Source organism: Echiichthys vipera, assembly GCF_963691815.1.
Source record: "Echiichthys vipera genome assembly, chromosome: 5".
In the NCBI taxonomy this organism is placed as follows: domain Eukaryota; kingdom Metazoa; phylum Chordata; class Actinopteri; order Perciformes; family Trachinidae; genus Echiichthys; species Echiichthys vipera.
In genome coordinates, this window is record NC_139830.1 from 8,293,820 (window position 1) to 8,315,648 (window position 21,829).

Consider the following 21,829-nt stretch of genomic DNA (forward strand, 5'->3'; position numbering starts at 1 on the left):
GCAAATGAACGGGTCGTTTCTTACACAGACGCTGATGATCAGCAGGCTTTAAAAAACAAAGGCCTTTATTTTGATATTCATCCATAGCAATCAATCATGCATAAAGTAGTCTGATATAGTATTCCCTTTAGTCCCTCATATAATAATCAAATGCTTTGTGTCTGCCCCTAAAAGCAAATTCAATTAGGCTATTATATTAAAATAAGAAATAAAATAAGATAAAAACATCCTCAGGACAAAAAGCACAGTGTCCGTTGATTTTTTTTTTGTGTGTTAATGAACTTTATTTTTTATTCAGTGTCCACTAAAGTCCATGTATCCCTCTGTATCCTGCTTCCATGATTTCTCAAACTGTGTTATGGAGGCTGCACGGAGAATGTTGGTCTCTTATTTGTGCTTCCATGCGCGATTCATGAATAACATTTCCGTTCTAAATATTCATCCTTAAATGTTTTAAGGGACACAATTTACAATACAAAGCAACATTAGAGGTAAAAAGCAGAAGAACTTGTAACATGGCTGATCCTGATTAGATGAAGCACAGTACAACTATACTATAAGGCACACAATATAATACAGGTAGATAGTGCAAAGAGTTACGGCAACGTAAAAGTTGTAGGGCGGAGTAAATCTGCTCCTGTGTACCGATCCTACAGAGAAACCACGTCTTTACGCACGTTACAACCCAACAGAGCATTCCCAGCTTCCACACACTCTGTCACACATGGTGCTGAAAAAAAATACACACACAAAAAAAAACAATCATCACAACATCCCAGGTTATTATAGAACAACAATAACATCAACTATACCTGTGAAAGAATATTGTAAGTACACTTTTCAGCATGTTACTGTACTTTGTGCTTTTTTTGTCACTTTGAAGTATACTTAAGTATACGCAACTAGTCTTTCACTACTACTTCAAAGTACTTTAAGTTTTAAATTGTATGCCTAATTTGCATTTCACAAACTTGAAGTGTACTTCAGTACACTAGTGAAAATCAATATTTGTGTGCATTGGAAACAGACTTGCAGTACAATTGTATAATATCACCAATGGGTTGCAAATGAAGAGCTCTTTTCCAAAACGAGATAAAAGCCAAATTTAAAAAAAATGAGTTAGTCATGCCACTTTGCTGTAAACAGAACCTTTTCACTGCTTCATCAATGTTTCATGCCAAATCTCTATATTTCCTTGTTTAAAATGATCCTCAAGATGCAGTTCCTTTCCAAACCGCGACCAGCGCCAAACCTGTTTTTAGCCTAAATGCGATACGTCCTCTCGACCAATCAGAATTCAGGGAGCGTTCTATGCGATCCAACATGGCGGCGCTCTGAAGCGGGAGAGGTTTTTGTTTCGTCCATCCGTTCAACATGTTCAGACTGAGCCATGAACCATTTTGACAAGATACATTGAATATTAACCAAATGTGTGGGTCTAGGTAAAAAATGTTATTTTCCTGAAAACTATTCAAATGGATTTTTAGCGTTTTGGAAAAGAGCTCCTCAAATATACTTAAAAGGCGTTGTAGTTCAATTGATAGTGTAGAATACTTTAGTGTGCTTCTAACAGAGGGAAATTAAAGTACACTTTATTAAAGCATACTAAAAGTGTATTACAAAGGACTTGATAATAAGTATACTTTCCATAACTATACCAAATTAACACTAAGTATTTGCAATTGATAATCTTTTTTTTCAAAGTACACTTACAATGAAGAACACTTTTGAAGGTATGTGGTAAATATATTTATACGCAGGAGTAAAAGTATATTTGTATAAGCTTTTGATTAAACTTAAATTATATTATTATCATGTTATGCGTTAACATTGCGGTTATTACTGTACCTTTCTGAGCACGGAGCCATGACACAGCCTTCATAACCAGAAGCTCCCACTCGTCCTGAGCATCCATCTTGAAACCATGAAGCCAGACCAGAGCCAGAATGGTGGCCCACACTTCCTTGTTCACCTAATTCAACAAATCGTAGAAATGCAGATGTTAAGGAGAAGAGAAAATATAAGAAATTAATCGAGAAAAAGGATATCAGGGGGAAATGTATCTTAGCTTGCTTTTTTAGTATTATACATACTGTATAGCGTTGCATTTATGGTCCTTCTTTCAAGTTGTATTTACTTGTGAGTGAGGGCTTCATTAAATCAACTTTTAATAAAGTTGGGGGCGGCTCAGCTCAGCCCATAAGTGACTTGGCTGGGAACTGGAGGGTCGCTGGTTCGAGTCCCTGTGTGGACCATAAATGGAGCGTGGACTGGTGGCTGGAGAGGTGCCAGTTCATCTCCTGGGCACTGCTCTCGGTGCTGTTGAGCAAGGCATCGAACCCCCAACTGCTCGGGGCGCTGGTCACTGGCAGCCCCCTCGCTCTAACATCTCTCCACTAGTTGCATGTATATAGGTCCTGTCTGTGCATGTGTGTGTATTTCGGGCCTGTTTGTGTGTAAAATGAAAAAATAGAGCTAAAATTGAATTTCCCCATTGCGGGATGAATAAAGGAATTCTTCTTCTTCTTCTAAATGTCATTAAAACACACCATACCATGAATGTGCTTTGAAATATGCCTTATCATTCATCATTCATTCATTCATCTACAACCGCTTGTCCCTGTCGGGGTCGCGGGGGGCTGGAGCCGATCCCAGCTGACATCGGGCATGAGGCGGGGCACACCCTGGACAGGACCCCAGTCTATCGCAGGGCACATAGTTGTGTTATTATTTTTGACAGGGACTCACCCCTGAAGGTATTGTGTTCTCCACCTCCTGGCTGGTCTTCCCCAGTGCAGCAGCCAGAGCCGGATCCAGCACCCAGCAGCCAGACGCCTTCTGGAGGGAGACCATCTGCAGCAAAGGGTCCCTGCGAGGCTGTTTGGGCTGTACGACTTCAACTTCTTCATCACATAAGGAAATACATCCTAGAAAAGTGCAAAGATAAAATGATCCCAGTAGATCCTTCTCCTGGTATGAGTATATTGCTGCCTATTTGATACTGATGCGTAGATATTATTTATTGCAGATGAGACCATTTGAGCAGCCTGCTTATCAGTCTGAATCATGCCTTTGCTTACGTATTTGTATATGGCTTCTATTTCTCCAATGTATGCAATAAAAAAACGTAATGCTGGCTTAAATGGAAGAAAATCTAATAAACATTGAATACATTCTAAAGAGAAGTGCATTTAACTGAGTTGTACAAAAACACAAAAGGTGATGTTTGAAACCAGTAATACAGTGATCTGGCTCCAGCCGAGATTTAGTTCAAATAAGAGCGTTAAGTTTGAAACCGCTCATCATGGCATCAAGGTTGTTTTTCTTTAAATGAAAAGTGCAAAGTTCATCAAACTCAGATGGCTGTTACAGATTTAGCATTAGATGTGAATGAAACAACATTATTATATTTAAGGACTGTTATACAGACAATACTTTGGCAGTTAAGAAACCATGACATCCTGCTTGGGACCCAGAGAGCAATCTGAGGATACCACATATTTAAAAAAAAGGTATTTTTTGAATAATCACAATGTCATTCATGAGGTAACACATGTATTAAAAAGGCACCAAGACTTTTCTTTTTGACGTAATTAATTAGTGCAGGCAGTTCTAAACAAGGGAAAGACACAGGTGCAAATCCATAATGGTCACAGACGGCGGAAAGTGTTCATTAAGTCTACAGTATGTGAGGAGGTCTCACTGAAATGAAGGAGTTGCCATCTATACTTTCAATATTCATTTTTTTCTACCTCCACGGGCAAACACCAGCATCAGTCTGTACAAAAATAGTCCTGTTCCCTCCACAGACTTCTGATGGTCCAAAACTCTGCAGCCCGCCCACCTCACTCACACCCGGTCCCCTGAACACATCACTCCTGTTCTCCGCACTCTCCACTGGCTCCCCATCAAACAATGCATCAATTTCAAAATACTCTCCCCCCAACCCACCTGTCTGACCTCCTCATCACCCATCACCCCTCCCGGGCCCTCCGATCCTCCTCCACTCCTGCCCTGACCGTTCCACCCTCCAGACTGAAAAGGAACTCCTCTACCTCAACCTGTCCGCGACTCTCCCTCACTCCCAACATTCAAATCCCGCCTAAAAACCGCCCTCTTTGCCCAGGCTTTTGACCTCCCCTATCCCGAACCACCTTCACCCGTCTCCTCCCCTCGCCTTCCCCCTCTACTCTCCACAGCCGCCCCCTCCCTCTCTCCCCATCAGACCCACCTGCAATCTCCAATCCCTCCTCACCACCATGTCCCTAATGTAACTGTCTCTGTACCTGCTCTGTTTCTGTCTGTACTTTTATCATTATTATTATTATTTATGCCACATTCATTAGTGCTACTGTTTACTGTTATGCTGTCTTTGCTTCTCCCGCCCTCACGGTCATTACCCCTTTCTTGTTTTGGTTTTGGTTTTCATGTCATTGTAAGCGTCTTTGGGTCACTGAAAATCGCTCTATTAATAAAATGAATTTTTATTATTATTATTATTAAGTCTGAAAACAGATACCTTCATCAGTGCATTCCTCTTCCCAGTCATCCATGCTTGCACCGTCATAATCAAACTCCATTAGCTGCGGACTGCAAGCCTGAAATGCTGTCACACAAGAAATGCACCTTTACAAAAGCAAAAGCATACCAACCTATTACTTCTTATCAAAATGAACGAGTTTCCTAATTGCACATTAAAGTGCGCAAAACACTCCATTGATGCTGCATCTTCTCGCCCTGAGCTCCTCCGTACCTCCCCGCGGTTTGCTCCGCCTGTATACTTCTCTAGGACTCCGACTCGATTCACACACTCTCAGATCCTCATTCTGAGTGTTAATCCAGACTTGTAACACACCAGTTGACTGTACAGCATTCCAAATATTAATTACATCAAATGAGCTTGAGAAACAACCTGAAGACACCCAATGAACTCCACATTATTTCACAAATGAGGGAGAAATCTCTACGAAAGAGCTTAACTGTCGGTGGTATAAAAAAAAGCCTTTGTATAACTAATGTTTGCCTTTTCTGGAATAAACCCATTTAGGTCTTGTATTTTTAAAGCACCGCATCTTGTAAAAAGAAGAAAACGCTGATCAGAAATTCCATAGACCTTACAGGAGTGCTGACTGATCACGTTTTGTGAGAAGCCGGATGTAGAAATACACCAGTGTGTGCAAAAAAACAAAACAAAACAGTGTACCCTTTACTTACAAGGGCCTCTACAGGCAGGGGACATCAAACTGTAACAAGCATACACTGCAATAAAAAGAGAGAAGGGTATTAAATGAAGGCCAATACTTATTTAGTCAATAATCATGTAGTGCATCTGTGAACTTTGTGTTGCACCGTGTGGTTGAACTGGACAAGTTTCTTCTTAACTTCTTCTCGAAAAAATACACTCACTGGGTGTTGGAACATTTCTGCGGACCAGGGGTCCTTGAATCATCTCGTCATTGCCTTTGTTGACAGCAATGAAGGCAGTGAAGGCGCTGCTCACTCCTGATTGGACACTGAGCTCCACCACCTTCTTCTTCACGCCCTCATCTTCCTCTCCTTCTTCCTCTCTTTCTTCGTCTCTCTCCTCCGTCTCCAGGGAGCGAATCAGAGTCCGAGCAGCCAACCGGTGGACTGTTAATCTGTAGACAGGAGAGGAGGAGTAAACAGAGAACATATTTTCCAATATAGTAGTCAATTACATGTTGGCAGAGGCAACAGTCATTGGTCCATTGCTCTCTGTGAACTGGAAAAGCAGGTAATGTTTAACGTGATTATATATTAAGGGCCATTCTTAGAAAATGACATCCATGGATGGATTAAAAACAAGGCTACCAGTAAATCTTTATTGGCATTTTGACTTTTCTAATCTAATCTTTTAAAAAACAGTTTTACCCAGTATCCTCTGTAGGTTTGAGACCGAAGTGGAGCTGGTTCTGAGAGGGATGACCTGCCAGACTGTACTTCACCGTCACACATCCCTCTGCTGCCTCTGAACTCTGAGAAAGCATTACAGTGTTGGAAACCAATGTCATCTCTCACTATCACTGTTATATTATATATTTTTTCAAGGCTGAAAAATCGAACCATAAAGTTATTTCACTATGAGGTGATGCTGCTCCTACCTGTCCAGTGATCTGGGCATAAACCAGTGACCTCTGACCCTGGAAAAGAAATGTGATTGGTGGAGAGAGAGCCGTGACAGAGACTCCCTTTGGCAAATCCCATGTGACCGAGATGTCCTCCACAGCTGGTTGCAGAGCAAAACGCAGCGACTGCATCACCTGTTGAGTAAAAATAGTTGACAAAAAGGCACTGGGTCTTTACAGAATGTGTTTACTTACATTTGTAATAATGTTTTCCGTCCAAATTGCATTCAAATGCATATACAGTAATGACTGTCTTACTTTGGGTTGCATCCTGTCATTCCCAGTGATGAACTGAGCGTGACCTCCTCCTTCCTTGGCCAACCCGTTGATAAGAGCAGAGCTGGCCCCTTCCCCAATCCCAAAAGAGAAACACCTACAAAACAGTAGTCCCCTTTTATTATACAAACATAGGACATTTTGTGGGAACCTTTTTGGGTGGTTGTTGCATTTTTGTGCTTTTAACCTGTGGAAACTTGAATTCTTCTTCACCAGATTGATGATGTCTTTGGTGTTCCAAACCTCTCCGTCAGTAAAGACAAACAGCTAGGGAGGAGAGTTTACATAACTTACATATGAGTTATATAACATTTTTTTAAAAACTGGAAAAAAACATGCAGCATGTGCTGAAAGTCATTTTCTGACAGCTGTTTTATAATGTTGTTTTGTTAACACAAGTGGTTTAAATAGTGAAGAATGAAGAACAACAGCTGGTGCCGTTTGAATTGTGCCATGAATTTCACAGATGTTGTTTGTGGGTTTTAAAGATAATTTTTAATGTAAAAAAAAATACGATTTATCGAAGTGTGATAATGGTAGGTTTTTGTGTGAGGCCGCGTTGTGAAATACAGCTCTTTGCTGCTCTCGACGCAAATGATATACGTCACCACCCGCGCTTGGTACTCTGATACAGACACGGCGACATTAAAGGGGTAAAAAAAAAAAAAACATAAGTCGGGGCATGTGGAGAGCTTCACTTACGTTGTGAGAGAGGGTGATGCTGTGACGTGACACACGCAACATGACATGTAGTCTTTCTCACTGTGTTTGCGCTACAGCCTTAAACTGAACAATTGCACAATAAACTGACAAAATCTTGACGTGAAAAATTATCATTTAAATCCACAAACAACATATTTTTAATTCAGGGCAGATAACGACTGGGACCAGCAAATCATGTAATTATCTGCACTGAGACCCATTCATTTTTTTAAGATATCAGAGGTCCAACTGGGGTCCAGTGGAAGGAACTTCGCCACTCGATAGGTCGTATGAAAGGGTGGGGTCTGTTGCCAGTTGTGTCGAAGGTGAACGCAGGGGCCTTAACACGCTGACCCTAGCTTACAAAAGAATGGCTCTAACAATGTGGAACGTCACTTTCGTGGTGTGGAATCCCCACTGAACAATAGTATCCAATCTTGCTGGAGTTGATGGGTGAGGTCCTGCAGAGGGTGCCGCCTGGGGATTCCATAGTTCTGTAGGTGGACTTATGAACAACAGCACAACTCATGTGTGCAATGATGGGTGACTGGGATAAACTTGATTCATCCCCCACCTGGTTGTGTCTCTAACCTTTGAACAATGACCACTTTGACACAAAAATACCAAACAGACCTAATACCAAAATAACTATTGGGGCATTGTAGTTCTGTCAAACAAACTTAAAGACTTAATTGTGTACCATTTTACTGGCCTAACACTCTTGTCCAAAGCGTGCATTTGTCTGTGTCTGTGTCTGTGTTTGTGTGTAGTACTTGTCTTGGTTGATTGGGAATGCAAGGCTGGCTGTAAATGTGTTTGAGGGGCTGAAGGATCTCTGTTCCTCCCAGATCAGGGCCCATCTCTTGGACTTTGTTCAGAGCCTCGTCCATAGTCGCCTGGCTGTACTCCACACTCTTACTGCACAAACAAACAGAACAAGTCAGGTACTACCAACTTCTCATTGCAATTCAGAATTCACATCCAGTCTCAGGCCAACTTTTTGAGTGACATGAGGAACTGACTTACGGGAAGATGTGTTCATAGCTGGACCCAAAACTGTGGATGTTGAAGTAGCAGCCCATTGGTAAGCTCTTCAACAGGAGCAGCAGAGTGTCCTTAAGGGACGGGAGAAAAGATTGTGAAGGTCACAGTGTGAGAGGGACAGTTGGGATGATTTTATGAGAGAAATAGCACATAGATACTCTTGCACTGCCAATGCGATCCTGACTCCCAGTGGTGTTCAGAGGTGAATCCATACTGCCAGATCGATCCAATAAGAACACAAACTCTCCACGTGAGGCGACTGAAGACATCACAGCCTGGGGGAACTCGGGGTACAGGCTCAGCATCACTGCTGGATCACCCATCAGAGAGCCTGAAACACAGAGGAGAACCACAAATCTGATGAGGATAATGAATGTTTTATTTGCAAAGTAACACCTTCACTCATTTGCACTCACCAGGCTTGGCAGAGGCCTGTCCTGCCTCCACCACAGCAGTGGGCTGGTGGGCATCTTTGTAATAAATCAGCAGTTCAACATCTCTGTCAAACTTGTGTCCTGCAGCCAACTTGACCTGCAGTTCACAAAACACACTCATACATGTAAATAAAGTCATATAGCTTGTTGTCAGTATTGAGGAACGACTGCGCTGCACTCTACCTACCGTGGCCTGGGTTTGCTCTGTGTTCAGGTACTGGAGAGGGTCCAGGGAACAGTCAGACTCTATTTTAGAGACTGGACGAGGAGAGGACACTCGGGCAGAGAAAGACAGACTGTAAGGCACCAGAGAGGCTGGAACAGAGGTCACCACAACACTACCACCTTCACTACCTGTAAAACAAGATCAGACAGGTTAGGAATATTGTAAGAGAAGGTAGAGATAGAGTTCTGAATGAACAGAGCAGATCTCAAGGATAATTAGTTTTGGTAAGAAACACTGAATCACAGCTTTTTGTTCGTAGAAAAAAAAAAGAATATTAGCCTGCATCACGTTTTCTATAATATCAATACTGATTTTATAATGGACATGTGTCATGTGGGGTGTGGACTAAGCTGAAGCTTAAGGGCTCCTGATGAAGCTGTTGTCTGGTTATCCTACCCTGAGGTTGGTAGCGAGGGTTGAGCACAGCAGGCAGACAAAACCTCAGCCCTTCATCGGCCTGCACAGCCAGCTCAGTGACGTACTCCAGCCTGATGGAGGCGCTCTCTCCTGGAGGCAGACTGCCCACACTCAGAGAGAATATATCTGGACTCTGATCGCTCTCCTCCAACAGGAAGGCCTGCTGACCGGAGCTCAAAGCATCATCATACTCCTCACGGGCCTGGAGTACAGATGACACATGTGAGCAACATTCACTGTCTGCAATGTGTTTTCAAACCCCATTGTAGTGAGTAAGTCTTTACTGTCCAGCTCACCTTCTGCTTCTCCTTCACCTCAGCTACAATCTGTGTCTGTCCAATCTGAGCACTGAAGTGACAGACAGCAGCATCTCCAGGCAGAGGGAAGACAAACACAGCCTCTAGTGGTTTGTCCTCCTTGTTCTCATAGTTCAGAGTGGAGACCACTGTAGCCACATGGTCCCTCACCTCCACCTCCACATCAATGCTCTTCAGAGGAACTGAAAGAGAAAACAGAAGAAAAAAATTAACACAGACCACGTGTGAACTTTTTTTGCACTGTGACATTTTTCCCTCATTGTTGAGGATACTGCTTACGGCTTCTTCTCTACTGAATTGTTGCATTTTGATGTTAACCTGCCTCTGACTTATAGCAGAAAGCAGGATACCATCATGTGCCCGATTACAGCTAACACGAGCACTTGAAGTGTGCATGAGTACAAACAAGGAGAAGTTCAGAATTGTTTGTGTGTGTGGTTTTGAACAGCTCCATACCTGGTTCCTTCTGCGAAGTGAGCAGACCACAGCAGTTCTCCATCATACCTGTGCAACAATAAACAAGGACATATGAGGACTTCCTGTTTTAGCACTGAATGGTAATGACGGTACTTTCTTCAGCATTCAAAACAAGTTTTCAACAATTATTAACACAGGACTGAGGAAAACTCCTAAAAAGCATATGAGTCCCAAACAATATACATTTACTACACCTCAGAGTTACTACAGGGGGTCCGCCATATTGTTTTATCATCTTTCCAACGTTTTTTTTTTTTCCTTTTTTTAAAAATGTCTGTAAATATACATCAGCATGAATGCAGCGTATTAACAAAGACACATTTTTGGGAAAGAAATTACATCAACAAAAACCTTAATGATAGCCTTACTGGTTAATAGACACTATGGTATCCATGCACAGATACAATGAGCATGCCTTCTAAATGTATGTTTAACATTACGATGCATAAATATTTGAATATGTCAATAATGATCATTGTAATATCTTAGTATTGAATGCACCATAAAAATCAGTGTATTCGCTTTAGGCCACCCTAGCTGTTAGGCCAAATTAAATATGCATCATAATTTAATATTTGTAGTAGGGGTCCCTGCTTCAACTCTCTTTCAGCTACGGGGTCCTTGGCCTAAAACACGTTGGAGACCCCTGAACAGAAGAACTAAAAGTGAGCAGGGGGGAATTCACCTGTGGCTGCAAACAGCGACATCTGGCGGTTTGATTGGGACATAGCAACTGATGACGCCACTGCAGAGGTAAATATTGAACCACACGCCCTATGACCATGGACGATAGCATAACACAGTGTGCTATATAAAGTTCAGTATAAGTGCACATGAGCAAAGTCAACGGGGGAGCTAACACCTGTTCAACAGCATGATTCAGCTAAACAAAGGGAAAACTGAGCCTTAGCAGTTCTTTCTGTTTCTGTTATTCATCTATTTCAGTGATTCTCAAGGTCTCTCAGGCTATTTCAGTATAAACACAGAAGAATGCCTACCTCTGGTGATGTTTTATCACAATCCCCCTTTGTATGTGCAGAAAAGTTGGAGATCCAGTCACAGATGTAAAAGTGAAAGTCACGGCCACCGGGTATGCTCGATTTCCCTACAGGAAAGCACCGGGTGGGCGGGGCTTGAAGTTGAAATACGAGTCATGGTCATGCCCTGTTGTCAGATTTATGTTTTTCATTCTCGCAATAGTATTTGGGGGCAAACTGCAGATTCTATCATGGAAATCACATCAAAACACAAAGTTGTCATTCACATGTCCTTTAGTGCAGTACTTTAGTGCGTGCAGGTTAGAATTAAAGGAAGAAATGAAAACAATTTCCTGGTTCGCACATTTGGTAGTGTGTATATAGGATTTCACGAATTATAAGAAACGATTAAAAACATGCAACTTTTTAATCAGGAAATACCTTTTGAAAAATACCAAAACCCGACCCAATTCTTTAAAAACGATGACTTGCATTTAAAACATGTATCTTGGTCATTCCAAATGTAACATTTGTGAGGGGGAAAGTATGTTTATACACTACGGACCAGCTTAGAAGTAACTTTATGGGAATCAGAAACTTTTATGGGGAGCTTTTCTATCTTACAATTACAACCTTAAAAAAATAAATCCTCCTAAAGCTTCAATGTTAGGTGTTGAAATAAAATTCCATAATTAGGAGCTCAAGGTTTGACTTGCACATCCTTTAAACCTGGTGTCACTTTACTGCACAGTGAATAGAGGTGTGGGGTCTCAAATTAAGACACTAATGCTCATTTTGTTCAAAGCAAAAAGTTTAATTTGCAGTTGATTTAGACACAAATTGACATAAAAGTCATAATTTACTTTACTTTTACAATGATAAAAATTTAAAAGATCAATCAACGTAAAAAACAATTCACCAAATAGAGCACATAAAACAATGTGCATCAATTGTTACTAGGCAGATAGTATAGTGCAATGTTGATACAGTCAAAGGTTGTAGGGTGGAGAGAAGCTGCAGGCTAACAGAAATCTCAGAGTCCCAGGGCGTCTCGCTGCACGTTGCAACCCAACAAAGCGTTTGCAGCTTCCACACACTCTGTCACACAAGGTGCTGAAAACAACAACAAACACATAAGTCACCAGCAGGAAAGGGAGGATGTGAGAAAAACAGTTGATTTTAGCCAGCACACACTGATTAAAACACATCAGCACGTATCATTCTGGTTATTACCATTCTGAGCACGGAGCCATGACACAGACTTCATAACCAGAAGCTCCCACTCGTCCCGAGCATCCATCTTAAAACCATGAAGCCAGACCAGAGCCAGAATGGTGGCCCACACCTCCTTGTTTACCTAATTCACCAAACCAAAAAGAGAAATGCTGCTGGTTGGCTTTGACACCTGATTTTTTATGCAGTGACGTATCTTTTGTTTATTGATTTATTGTCATACGTGATATTCCTATTTTAAACCATGTAATGAGATGTGTATTAAAAAAGTCCCATATGAGTGTTTCTGACAGTAACACACCGATGCAGGCTTTGGTTTTTCCACCTCCTCGCTGGTCTTCCCCAGAGCAGCAGCCAGAGCTGGATCCAGCACCCAGCAGCCAGAAGCCTTCTGGAGTGAGACCAGCTCCAGCAAAGGGTCTTTGGGTGGCGGCTGGGACAAGCTTTCTGTAGAGAAAATCAAGGTGCAAAGATGAAACAATCTTGGTGGATTACTGTACGGTCTTTCTGCCTTTTTCCTCATTTTTGCTGATGATGTGTTTACATCGCAGTTCAAATTTTCAAGTGAATTACTACACTTGGAAATACGAGTCAGAAATCGGCATGCTTACCTTCATCGTCCTCATTCAAATCCATCGCTTAAACAAAAGAGAAGCAGAACATTACACAGAGGCAACAACAGTAAATATATATTGAAATACACAGAAATTCTCAATGTATGAACCACTGCAGCAGAAACTAGGGCAGAGAGCTAACAAAAACAACTCTTATACAACATGCAGAAAACATGATTTAATAGGATTTTGTCTTAGTTATGTTAGTAATTACATATTCAATACAATATTGCATGATGAATGTGTAATGTATATTTTAACAACAGAGGAATCAAAAGCAGCCCTCCCATATACAAAGTTCAACTCCCGTCTGCATTTCCAAACTCAAAAACAATTCAAAGGGTTCTTAAAAAATAATTGAGAACATACTCTTCTACTAAATCTCACCTACACAAAATGACAAAGAATTCCTAGAATTGCTAAAGCTGCTGCCCCCGTGACCCGACCCCGGATAAGCGGTTGAAGATGAGATGAGATGAAATAAAATGACAAAGAGTTCCCTGTCTAATAGTTGAGATTACCTTTCAACGTCCTGCTCATGTCCCTGATATCTGTTTTTACAATAATATCCACTTTAACAATAAACACTAGACCACCCACTGGTGTATTAAATCACTGATATTCATTAATTCATTCATCTTCAACCGCTTGTCCCTGTCGGGGTGGCGGGGGGCTGGAGCCGATCCCAGCTGTCATTGGGCGTGAGGTGGGGTCCACCCTGGACAGGACGCCAGTCTATCACAGGGCACATAGAGACGAACAGAGACGGACAACCGTTTGTCCCTGGCACAATTGTGCTGATACCACCTGTGGTATATTTGGGTAATTCAAAGAAATATTTTACAGCAAAAGACCCTGAGAGTGAACATTAAACAGTCAATGATTGAGTAAAGTGTGTTGTAGTTATACCAGTGTGATGTGGTAAACTGTTAAATATCTGCCCTGACATGTTGTAAGTTATTGAACGTTGCAGCTGTGTGCACAAATCTATTCATGATCATCACAACAGGACAACTGGAGCAAGTTGCATGTGTCGCTCAGCGCTATATGGTTCTGTTCTCTCATTGGTTGTAGGTCTATCTAATTTCGCCCAGTGGTATTTTCCTCTGCACCGTAGATAATAATGCCCCTTTGGAAATTGAAAATGAACTGAGAGGTTCCTGACTCATGCATTTAAGGGCGACAACAGTTTCCGTTAATGGGGAAAACAAAACACTAATGACCACTGTCTTTGAACTGATTTAAAGTGGAAACTGCTACAGATTATCTTAACCTCACATGATTTGACTTGTGATGAAAAAATTATTAAAAATGCACACAACCCCGGTGAAATGCGTTCCTCTCAGCAGTCTGCCCTAGCACAGTGTAGAGATGTTGCAGAACAAATCCACTGTCTGTCGTCATCATTATGAAGCAAATCTCTGCTCAGTGTGTATCGATATACTGTATTTATGGATCTACAAAGATGTGTTAAAAATCACATTTAGCTTTTATACTTACGGGGATCATCAAAGGAACAGCTATTCGCCGAACAGTCCACTTTGAGATTGAAAAGAAAAAGACCATTAAATAAGGATGTTACATGACGAGTAAAGATAAATATCAACCACTTAACCACTGGTTTATGAGATTATTATAAACACACAAACACACACACAATCCTTCATCCCTTGCTGCATGTTGTCTACATCATGACCACCAAAGCACACTAGAGCCAATACAGTTCCTACCATACAGTGTTTGACATACATGACATGTATTTACAGAATTACACAGATGTGGGTTCCACTCCCATTCAGCCTTTTACTTACTATACATCATAGGAGTGCAGGGCACTGGAGCACACCTCATCATGCAGGACATCATCACTTTGAGATTGAAAAAAAATGGAGGTCAAGAGATTTAGTTTCAATAAAAAACTTTTTGTTTGCTAAGCTTATTACAATGACTCACAACAAGCAGTTCAAATAGTAATTGGAACAGTCAAGTCTTTCAAATTCTCCAAAGTGTTTTTTACATACAAACTCAAAGACACGGGAACATGTGAACAGATTCTGTGAGCAATGAATAAGACAAGAAGATTTTTGAAGATTGGATTTTTTTCCCCTTGGAAACACTCACTGGGTGCTGGAACATTTCTGCGAACCAGAGGTCCTTGGATCGGCTCGCTGTCTTCTTTGTTGACAGCAATGAAGGCAGTGAAGGCACTGCTCACTCCTGATTGGACACTGAGCTCCACCACCTTCTTCTTCACGCCCTCATCTTCCTTTCTTTCTTCCTCTCCTTCTTCTTCTCTCTCCTCCGTCTCCAGGGAGCGAATCAGAGTCCGAGCAGCCAACCGGTGGACTGTTAAGCTGCAAACAGCAGAGAAAAGTATATATATATATATTTGATGTGTCTTGCTTTTGTCTAGCGTCTTGTAGCGTTAAGTGTGTTCTCCAAAATTGTGTATGAAAGCCACTGAGTACTTAACAGGAATCAGGACCCAATGCATAACAGTGTTGTCGGATTAAAACCAGTTTACCCAGTGTCCTCTGCAGGTTTGAGACCGAAGTGGAGCTGGTTCTGAGAGGGATGACCTGCCAGACTGTACTTCACCGTCACACATCCCTCTGCTGCCTCTGAACTCTGAGAAAGCATTACAGTGTTGGAAACCAATCTTATCGCTCACTATCACTGTTATATTATATATTTTTTAAGGCTGAAAAATCGAACCATAAAGTTATTTCACTATGAGGTGGTGCTGCTCCTACCTGTCCAGTGATCTGGGCATAAACCAGTGACCTCTGACCCTGGAAAAGAGCTGTGATTGGTGGAGAGAGAGCAGTGACAGAGACTCCCTTTGGCAAATCCCATTTGACTGAGATGTCCTCCACAGCTGGTTGCAGAGCGAAACGCAGCGACTGCATCACCTGTTGAGTAAAAACACTGCCTTGTTACTTCATAGGAGGAGGATTTCCAAGTACAAATGTTGTTTAATTCAACAGTTTCATTGTGTTGAATGCTTTTCTTACTTTGGGTTGCATCCTGTCATTGCCAGTGATGAACTGAGCGTGACCTCCTCCTTCCTTGGCCAACCCGTTGATAAGAGCAGAGCTGGCCCCTTCCCCAATCCCAAAAGAGAAGCACCTACAATACAGTAATTGTATTTTAATAAACATAGGACATATTGTAGACATTTGTATAGGTGGTTGTTGAGTTTTTTTTGTGGTTTCACCTGTGGGAACCTGAATTCTTCTTCACCAGGTTGATAACTTCTTTGGTGTTCCCCACCTCTCCGTCAGTAAAGACAAACAGCTAGGGAGGAGAGTTTACATATGACTCTAACATAACATCACACCCAGAAACATGTGCCATGCATTGAGTCATCCACATAATTCTCTGAGAGCTGCATTAGTTTGCTGTAACTCAAGTGGTTTTGTATGTATTATAAAGTGTAAAGAAGGTGTGGTAAGACACACCTGTTAGTACAGGATTGTACTTGTACTTTGGTAAAAAAAAAATAGAATTTATCACTCCTAAAGGTATGGTATTGTTACCAACAATGTGTGCTTTTTTGTGTATTACTTGTCTCGGTTGGTTGGGAATGCAGGGCTGGCTGTAAATATTTTCGAGGGGCCTCAGGATCTCTGTTCCTCCCAAATCAGCCTCCATCTCCCCAACTTTCTTCAGAGCCTCTTCCATCGTCTTCTGGCTGTACTCCACACTCTTACTGCACAAACACAGATTCATGAACAAGCACTGAAACACTCCTAGACATCTATAGTACCTTCCTAACCCGCAAAGCAACCAGCATTGTGGGTGACCCCAGCCACCCCTCACACAGCCTCTTTAGCCGCCTTGGAGAAGGTACTGGAGCCTCCAAAGGTTTCCACTAGCCCTATAGAATAGCTGCTCGGGGCACACCCTGTCAAATGGTTGTTCGCCGTGTTTCCATGACAAAAAAAAGGCCCGACAGGGATTTACGAGACTCCAAAAGTGACGTATCACTCTGAATGGGTTTAGATCGCCAGTGATCAGTTGATCAGTGATACAGCGCTGCACCCCACTTCCTCAAAGTGAGAAATACAGATTAGTTGGATTTAAGGTGGCCAGTATGATTCACAATGCCAACTTATGTACAAGTAACATGAAACCCTCAAAGCAATTTCAGTCAAAAGCAACTGGACTTGATTATTTGTCTAGGAAGACACTTCACCTCTCATCCAAGAGGCTTCATCAGTTCATGTACGCATCTGACCAAGCTGGGACTGGTCCAACTAACTGGTGTGGAGATCCAGGTATTTAACCTCTCACAAGGCCGATGATGTCACTGTGACCCTTTGTGCACCAAGTGCCAATGACCGTCGTTAGAGTGTCAGTCATCGGTGGGAGGTTGATATCGACTTCGTTGGTGCTCTACTGGGTCATAACGACAGTCGTTGGAGTCACAGGAAGCCATTTGTGAACAGTTGTTCTTTGACGTCTTCCTAGACAAATAACCAAGTCCAGTTGCTTTGATTGCTATTGCTTTGAGGATAATGATGACCTGGACAAATGAGAATTTTCACAGGCTTAAGTAACTTGAAAGAAAGAAAACACTCCACCTTAAAGATTCAAGGCGCTGTGAAAGTGTGTGTTGGCAGACAAGCCATAACCTTGCTTTCAGTACTAATGTTACGGTGTGTGTGTATGAATGAGAGGGAGAGAGAGCACGCTGCAAGTGCATGCACAGATAATTTTCTGTGCTGCGTTCAACTACACCACTGGATAAAAGTATCTACTCTACTTCACCGTGTTGTTGTGGCATCTGTACTACCACACGTCACACCCCGCTTAGCGTTATCCAGTCAGCAATCGGGTATATCTCAGGGAACATTTTCTACCCAGGCAAATGGCCTCCTTAGCGACTCACATGCACATTAGGGGCGTGTTTGGCAATATAGACCCGCCTCATTCCAGTTGTCGACCATAGTGGAAACGCACCTCAAGCCTGTTCCACTAGCAAACAGATTCATCCACCAGGCTGCCAGGACTCTCCCTTCTCTCCCCTCTCCGCCCCCAAGAACTCTAGACTTTGAATCTCTCTCTCCCCTATCAGGTACAATACTGAGTGACATGAGGGAGTGACTTACGGGAAGATGTGTTCATAGCTCGACCCAAAACTGTGGATGTTGAAGTAGCATCCCATAGGTAAGCTCTTCAACAGGAGCAGCAGAGTGTCCTTAAGGGAAGGTAGAAAAGATTGTGAAGGTCACAGTGTGAGAGGGACAGTTGGGATGATTTTATGATAGAAATAACACAAAAGGAATACCCTGGCACTCTTTATACGTGGCCCATCCATACTGCCAGATCGATCCAATAAGAACACAAACTCTCCACATGAGGCGACGGAAGACATCACAGCCTTGGGGAACTCGGGGTACAGGCTCAGCATCACTACTGGATCACCCATCAGAGAGCCTGAAACACAGAGGAGAACCACAAATCTCATCTCATCTTCAACTGCTGATCCGGGGCCGGGTCGTGGGGGCAGCAGCTTTGGCAGGGGACCCCAAACTTCCCTTTCCCGGGCCACATTAACCAGCTCTAACTGGGGGATCCCAAGGCGTTCCCAGGCCAGTGTGGAGATATAATCTCTCCACCTGGTCCTGGGTCTTCCCCGAGACCTCCTCCCAGCTGGACTTGCCTGGAACACCTCCCTAGGGAGGCGCCTAGGGCGCATTCTTACTAGATGCCCGAACCACCTCAACTGGCTCCTTTCAACGCAAAGGAGCAGCGGCTCTGCTCCGAGTTCCTCACGGATGGCTGAACTTCTCACCCTTTCTCTAAGGGAGACTCCAGCCACCCTCCTGAGAAAACCCATTTCGTCCGCTTGTACCACAAACCTGATGAGGATAATCAATGTTTTATTTGCAAAGTAACACCTTCACTCATTTGTACTCACCAGGCTTGGCAGAGGCCTGTCCTGCCTCCACCACAGCAGAGGGCTGGTGGGCATCTTTGTAATAAATCAGCAGTTCAACATCTCTGTCAAACTTGTGTCCTGCAGCCAACTTGACCTGCAGTTCACAAAACACACTCATACATGTAAATAAAGTCATATAGCTTGTTGTCAGTATTGAGGAACGACTGTACTGCACTCTACCTACCGTGGCCTGGGTTTGCTCTGTGTTCAGGTACTGGAGAGGGTCCAGGGAACAGTCGGACTCTATTTTGGAGACTGGACGAGAAGAGGACACTCGGGCAGAGAAAGACAGACTGTAGGGCACCAGAGAGGCTGGAACAGAGGTCACCTTGACAATGACACCTTCACTACCTCCGCACCCTGTGAACAAGATAGAAATGCTATAATCGGGAGCGCCTTGGTAGCCAAGTGGTTACAGCACATGCCACATAACCAATGTTGCCGGTTCACTTCCAGCCAGGGGCTTTTTTCCTACTCTCTCTCTCTCTACTTGTACATTCTACAGTAGAATGAAAATATCTATTGTAAATAACTTAAAAACAACATTAAGGCTCTACTTGCATGCAAGCTGTTCTGTATTTAGACACAGTAGTGCCTTGAACTAAAACCGTAGCAGGCTAACATGCTGACAGTTTTGCAGGTAAAATTACTGCAACTGACACAAAGTACAGCTTAGGGCAATGTCATTGTTAGCTCCGCCAAGGAGGTTTGGTTTTGTTTGTCAGCAGGATTACGGAAAAACTTTTGGCCCAATTTTCAGGACACTTGGTTGGAGGATGTAGCATGGGCGAAGGAAGAAGCCATTACATTTTAAAGCAAAAATCTGAATCATAGTTCAGATACACAAATTATTTTTCTCTTTCATCAACACTGAAAGATGGCCTTGGCTGAGGTCTGAGCTCTCCTAGTTTTTCAAGTATTTGGTCACACACCAATATATTGGAGAAATGTTTGAGGTCAAGGAAAAGTCAGTGGATCAAAAAAGAAATTTGGTTTTGTCTACTGGACCCCATGGATATCTGAACCAATCCACAGATGGCAAATCGACCGATTTGGAAGACATCTACTGAAGTTTACAGAAATGCATTAATTTTGTGTTTTGTTTTTTTTGCAGGACAAGTGCTCTATTATCACAAAGTGTGACACTGTTGCAATAAAACCCTCTGTTTAAGAAGGTGTGGTGTGCACTAAGCTGAAGCTTAAGGGCTCCTGATGAAGCTGTTGTCTGGTTTTCCTACCCTGAGGTTGGTAGCGAGGGTTGAGCACAGCAGGCAGACAAAACCTCAGCCCTTCATCGGCCTGCACAGCCAGCTCAGTGACGTACTCCAGCCTGATGGAGGCGCTCTCTCCTGGAGGCAGACTGCCCACACTCAGAGAGAATATATCTGGACTCTGATCGCTCTCCTCCAACAGGAAGGCCTGCTGACCGGAGCTCAAAGCATCATCATACTCCTCACGGGCCTGGAGTACAGATGACACATGTGAGCAACATTCACTGTCTGCAATGTGTTTTCAAACCCCATTGTAGTGAGTAAGTCTTTACTGTCCAGCTCACCTTCTGCTTCTCCTTCACCTCAGCTACAATCTGTGTCTGTCCAATCTGAGCACTGAAGTGACAGACAGCAGCATCTCCAGGCAGAGGGAAGACAAACACAGCCTCTAGTGGTTTGTCCTCCTTGTTCTCATAGTTCAGAGTGGAGACCACTGTAGCCACATGGTCCCTCACCTCCACCTCCACATCAATGCTCTTCAGAGGAACTGTCAGGGAAACACAATGAAATACTGTGTGAAAACTTATTTGTTTTGTCGTTGACAATATTTGAAAAAGAATGAGGATACAAAATTAAGATTAGATCAAGATTTCTCTTTCCCTTTTTCCCAAATGTTTACATTGTATATTCCTTCCTGCCACCGTGAAGCCCAAACACACACTTTTGCATGGATAAATATCAGCACACACAAGCAGTATGTACACACCCACAAACAATTTTGCACATGAAACATCATGTCCAAATTAAACATGTTTTTCTAACAGCTTCGTACCTGGTTCCTCATTGATGGTGAGCAGACCACAGCAGCAGTCCATCATCATGCCCGGTCAACAGGTTATTACTACTGTCTGTATTATTGCTGTGAAAATAATGGTGTTAAAGTGGGATTAAACAGTGATGCTAACGAGGCAAAGCAAAGCCACTATTGCATACTTTATGGAAGTGTTAATTTCCTAAAACAATCCCTTCTTCCAGTCCAAACAGCTACATTTTAGAGATCAGTAGAATTAATAACCACCAAAAAAAAAAAAAGTATAGGCTACCAATGGCAAATGTTACCTAACAACCAGTAACCTCTGCACCATTATTCATAATGATAATTATTAATTATCATTAACCTCTGAAATTAGGCTTATCTTCATGAATAGTTGGACTTCAAAATACACGTTTTAACATAGAAAACGTCCTGATCTTCACACTAATGTAGACTACAGTCACCAGCCTTTTCTTTTCTTTTCTTTAAACTCTTATCCTAATCATTTAAGCAATACATCAGGTTCCTACCTCTGCGAAGAACAAAGTGGACTGTATGAAGGTCGGGAGTGGGATATCAGATAAGGAAGTCTTCTAGTTGGGATGCAGTCAAATTACAGACTGTATGAGTCAATCCCCCGCCACGCCTACATGTGACGCGCCTGGCACGCACCCTATGGAATGGGGATCGGCTTCTCTGCACATGCGCAGTCTGATCCGCAGCGTGCATGCCTCCTACCTGCATATATCTGTAAAGCAAATTTGAAATTGAAAATAAAGTAAATTTAAAAAAGAAAAGAAACAACTCCTCTGGCTGAGGCGAGCAGTATGTCATGTGTCATGTGCCATGTGTGGATTTGCGGTGAGACTGAAGATCTATCTGCAGCAAACTCAGTCTGAGAAAGTATCAACACTGAAACTGCAGTGACCTTACCACAGGAACCATGCTCTAACCTCACCTCACCTGCAGCTGGCTTCCAGTCCATTGGGAGGTT

General features: G+C 42.6%; 2 protein-coding genes across 2 annotated transcripts; both read right to left on the reverse strand.

The window, feature by feature from the left end:
* Positions 1–169: 169 nt before the first annotated feature.
* Positions 170–11,102, reverse strand: LOC310947128 (von Willebrand factor A domain-containing protein 5A-like). Its single transcript, XM_083913812.1, has 20 exons — positions 11,038–11,102; positions 10,725–10,813; positions 10,019–10,066; positions 9,542–9,744; positions 9,225–9,447; positions 8,790–8,956; positions 8,585–8,699; positions 8,327–8,499; positions 8,151–8,239; positions 7,898–8,042; positions 6,610–6,689; positions 6,405–6,519; positions 6,123–6,281; positions 5,893–5,996; positions 5,407–5,639; positions 5,215–5,259; positions 4,520–4,606; positions 2,749–2,927; positions 1,849–1,972; positions 170–730 (listed from the first exon to the last, which is right to left on the reverse strand). Exons 2-20 carry the CDS (start codon positions 10,765–10,767, stop codon positions 651–653), a joined length of 2,412 nt encoding a protein of 803 aa, XP_083769938.1. The 5' UTR covers positions 10,768–10,813; positions 11,038–11,102; the 3' UTR covers positions 170–650.
* A 775-nt stretch (positions 11,103–11,877) lies between these two features.
* LOC310947130 (von Willebrand factor A domain-containing protein 5A-like) lies at positions 11,878–21,415 on the reverse strand. The gene is made up of 20 exons (XM_083913814.1): positions 21,366–21,415; positions 20,854–20,940; positions 20,366–20,568; positions 20,049–20,271; positions 18,995–19,170; positions 18,790–18,904; positions 18,157–18,305; positions 17,978–18,066; positions 16,431–16,575; positions 16,081–16,160; positions 15,878–15,992; positions 15,617–15,775; positions 15,388–15,491; positions 14,985–15,217; positions 14,675–14,731; positions 14,364–14,402; positions 12,861–12,887; positions 12,551–12,696; positions 12,250–12,373; positions 11,878–12,129 (listed from the first exon to the last, which is right to left on the reverse strand). The coding sequence occupies exons 2-20, from the start codon at positions 20,900–20,902 to the stop codon at positions 12,050–12,052; spliced, it is 2,313 nt and encodes a 770-aa protein (XP_083769940.1). The 5' UTR covers positions 20,903–20,940; positions 21,366–21,415; the 3' UTR covers positions 11,878–12,049.
* Between the last annotated feature and the right edge of the window lie 414 nt (positions 21,416–21,829).

What these genes read in the sequence shown, in the direction of transcription:
- LOC310947128 (XM_083913812.1), bottom strand. Translation starts at nt 10,767, where the DNA reads ATGTCCCAATCAAACCGCCAGATGTCGCTGTTTGCAGCCACAG. An exon ending in GTCGCTGTTTGCAGCCACAG is followed by an intron (nt 10,067 to 10,724) that starts GTGAATTCCCCC and finishes ATTGTTGCACAG; the next exon opens with GTATGATGGAGAACTGCTGT. An exon ending in ATGACAGGATGCAACCCAAA is followed by an intron (nt 6,282 to 6,404) that starts GTAAGACAGTCA and finishes TTTACTCAACAG; the next exon opens with GTGATGCAGTCGCTGCGTTT.
- LOC310947130 (XM_083913814.1), bottom strand. Translation starts at nt 20,902, where the DNA reads ATGATGATGGACTGCTGCTGTGGTCTGCTCACCATCAATGAGGAACCA. An exon ending in CACCATCAATGAGGAACCAG is followed by an intron (nt 20,569 to 20,853) that starts GTACGAAGCTGT and finishes TTTCCCTGACAG; the next exon opens with TTCCTCTGAAGAGCATTGAT. An exon ending in TTTGAATGAGGACGATGAAG is followed by an intron (nt 12,697 to 12,860) that starts GTAAGCATGCCG and finishes TTTTCTCTACAG; the next exon opens with AAAGCTTGTCCCAGCCGCCA.